The following is a 3,175-nucleotide window of genomic DNA, read 5'->3' on the forward strand; positions in this document are numbered from 1 at the left end:
CGGGAGGGAGGTCACTCTTTCAGCCTGTGAGAGAGAGCGGGACACAGCGGTACCAAGAGTAAGACTGTCAGAACTAGTAGTGGCAGGAGCTTTGAGAGCAGGGGCAAACTAGGTGGCCATAAACATGTGTGGGGCAACCCAGCTTGGTTGTCACCTGCCCCCCTGCCCCCGGCCTAGTCCTGGTCTGACATGACAGGATATAGAATTATTGTATGTACTAAGCTGTCTTATAGATGAGCAGCTCTATGTTTGCCGTATACTGTGTGTTCCTGACATCCGGCTTCATGGGAGATTTTATACGAGTTTTTTTTATGGAAAAACAAAAACTGATCTTGGTGCAGAAATGGCCGAACTCCATCTGTATGGAATATACTATTCCTGTAGCTTGGGCTCGGAGATCTACCGGGAGCAGGAACCCAGAGGTTGTACAGGACTCTGCTGTCCAGTACTTTTCATGACCCTTTTTCAGACCCCTTGGGACCCCCATGTTATTGATGAAAACCAGAATTTGCCATAAGTCCCGATTCACATCTGCAGTTTCTGGTGATGTTTTCTGCACCGACAATCACTTAGTGTTTAAATGAGCTGCAAACCAAGCAACTTCGATGAGTGAGCGATTCTCACTCGCTCTGTCAGGATCCGTGTTTACATGGGCTGACAGTCATCCGTAATGGCTCTTTTCAGTGATTACTCTAGCGTCTGTCAGCCTGTGTAAAAGCACCCCTAGATGATGATTACATTTTGCTGCATGACTTGTTATTTGTATAGTAATGTTATAAAATATCAGTATCATTTATAAGGTTTGTAGTATTAAAGAATAATCAGCTTTACTCTCTGCAGATGACGGTACCGGGAGCTCAGAGGGACATCTGATATCTGCAGATACTAAAGTAGAGGATTGTGGTATCACACAAGATACATATGAAGAACCTGCCATTATCCCAGATATCCCCTCAGCCCTTCACAGCCAAAATACATCATCTGATCCTCTTATACAGGTCCCATCTTCTGATCCATCACAGACTGATAAAGGGCACAGAAGGGGAAAACATCAAGAAACCCATACAGGAGAGAAGCCATTTTCTTGTTCAGATTGTGGGAAATGTTTTACAAAGAAAGCAAACCTTTTTACACATCAGAGAATCCACACTGGAGAGAAGCCATTTTCTTGTTCAGACTGTGGGAAATGTTTTGCAGTGAAATCAAACCTTGTTGATCATCAGAGAATTCACACAGGAGAGAAACCTTTTTCCTGTTCAGAATGTGGGAAAAGTTTTACACAGAAATCAGCCCTTGTTGATCATCAGAGAATTCACACAGGAGAGAAGCCATTTTCTTGTTCAGAATGTGGGAAATGTTTTGCATCCAAATCAGTCCTTGTTGATCATCAGAGAATTCACACAGGAGAGAAGCCATTTTCTTGTTCAGACTGCGGGAAATGTTTTGCAGTGAAATCAAACCTTGTTGATCATCAGAGAATTCACACAGGAGAGAAACCTTTTTCCTGTTCAGAATGTGGGAAATGTTTTTCACAGAAAGCACACCTTTTTACACATCAGAGAATTCACACAGGAGAGAAGCCATTTTCTTGTTCAGAATGTGGGAAAAGTTTTACACAGAAATCAGCCCTTGTTGATCATCAGAGAATTCACACAGGAGAGAAGCCATTTTCTTGCTCAGAATGTGGGAAAAGTTTTGCATTCAAATCAGCCCTTGTTGATCATCAAAAAATTCACACAGGAGAGAAGCCATGTTCTTGTTCAGAATGTGGGAAATGTTTTGCACAGAAAGTACTGCTAGTTCAGCATCAAAGAATTCACACAGGAAAGAAGCAATTTTCTTGTTCAGAATGTGGGAAATGTTTTGCAGCGAAATCAAGCCTTGTTACACATCAGAGAATTCACACAGGAGAGAAGCCATTTTCTTGTTCAGAATGTGGGAAATGTTTTGCACATAAAGCAAACCTTGTTACACATCAGAGAATTCACACTGGAGAGAAGCCATTTTCTTGTTCAGAATGTGGAAAATGCTTTGCACATAAAGCAAACCTTTTTACACATCAGAGAATTCACACTGGAGAGAAGCCGTTTTCTTGTTCAGAATGTGGGGAAAGTTTTAGACAGAAACCAGCTCTGGTTGATCATCAGAGAAATCACACAGGAGAGAAGCCATTTTCTTGTTCAGATTGAGGGAAATGTTTTACACGGAAAGCAAAGCTAATTCGGCATCAGAAAATTCACACAGGTAAAAAGTAAATTGACATGTCCTACACAAGAAAAAAGAAGCAATTTAGGGCACTAAGTGATAAGTAAGAAATGTATGTAATTACTCATAAACATCTGTTATCCAGAAACAAATAGCATCCAGATAACCCACCTTTATATCAGCCGTGTACATAGACTATTTCACACTGATACATATAACTGCGTCTCTAAACTGGTTTCTAACTGTTGATAAAAGTTTACTTGTATAACTTACATGTTTGTGTTTGGACCGGTCTTTCTTCTTCCTTTAGATGAACTGATGGAGATGAGGGAGAGCTGGTACCCATTATGTGTATAAGTAGTGAGGGGAGAATCACTGACGATCCCGGACTTTGTGGAGTTTGTTAGGACATTTTTTGGTTTTGAGAATGACCCTTTCATAGATGATAACTATAAGAACCGTATTCCACCGCTGAGCCCAGCAAGGGCGTCTCCCCTCCATCTCATCACTATAGGGTCATATGCTAGGAAGAGTCGCACACAGTAATATACAGCTGTGATCACATGGCAAAGGTGCTACAACTTCAGTGTAACATATCAGACTTTATTTATACAGGACTATAAAACTTGGGGCGCAAGCAAGCCACCTACACGTTTCACACTCAGGTGAGCTCTTAACAGAATTCAAGAGGGCCAATAGTTTTATACATAACTGATAACTTGGGAAAGCTGCTGCGACATAATAGTCCATATCAGGGTCAAACATTTACAAATCCGGTAGATACTGCCAACAGAAATACATAAGATCTTACTTAGACTTCAAGCCTAACAAAACCCGGACACACATCTCCGTAATCTAGTAAGACTCATGTAGGAAAGGTTTTCTGCGCCAATCACCTACCTGAGAGAGAGGATTAACCCCTTCAATGGCTATAATGTATAAAGAAGTATAATCTTATGTATTTGTACTG

At 41.1% G+C, this 3,175-nt stretch overlaps 1 protein-coding gene across 1 annotated transcript; it reads left to right on the forward strand.

The window, feature by feature from the left end:
- The first annotated feature begins 343 nt into the window (after window positions 1–343).
- On the forward strand, window positions 344–2,477 carry LOC136628726 (zinc finger protein 84-like). Its single transcript, XM_066604826.1, has 2 exons — window positions 344–422; window positions 841–2,477. Exons 1-2 carry the CDS (start codon window positions 344–346, stop codon window positions 2,187–2,189), a joined length of 1,428 nt encoding a protein of 475 aa, XP_066460923.1. The 3' UTR covers window positions 2,190–2,477.
- Window positions 2,478–3,175: the final 698 nt, after the last annotated feature.

The sequence above is a fragment of the Eleutherodactylus coqui genome, chromosome 5 (assembly GCF_035609145.1).
Source record: "Eleutherodactylus coqui strain aEleCoq1 chromosome 5, aEleCoq1.hap1, whole genome shotgun sequence".
Classification (NCBI taxonomy): domain Eukaryota; kingdom Metazoa; phylum Chordata; class Amphibia; order Anura; family Eleutherodactylidae; genus Eleutherodactylus; species Eleutherodactylus coqui.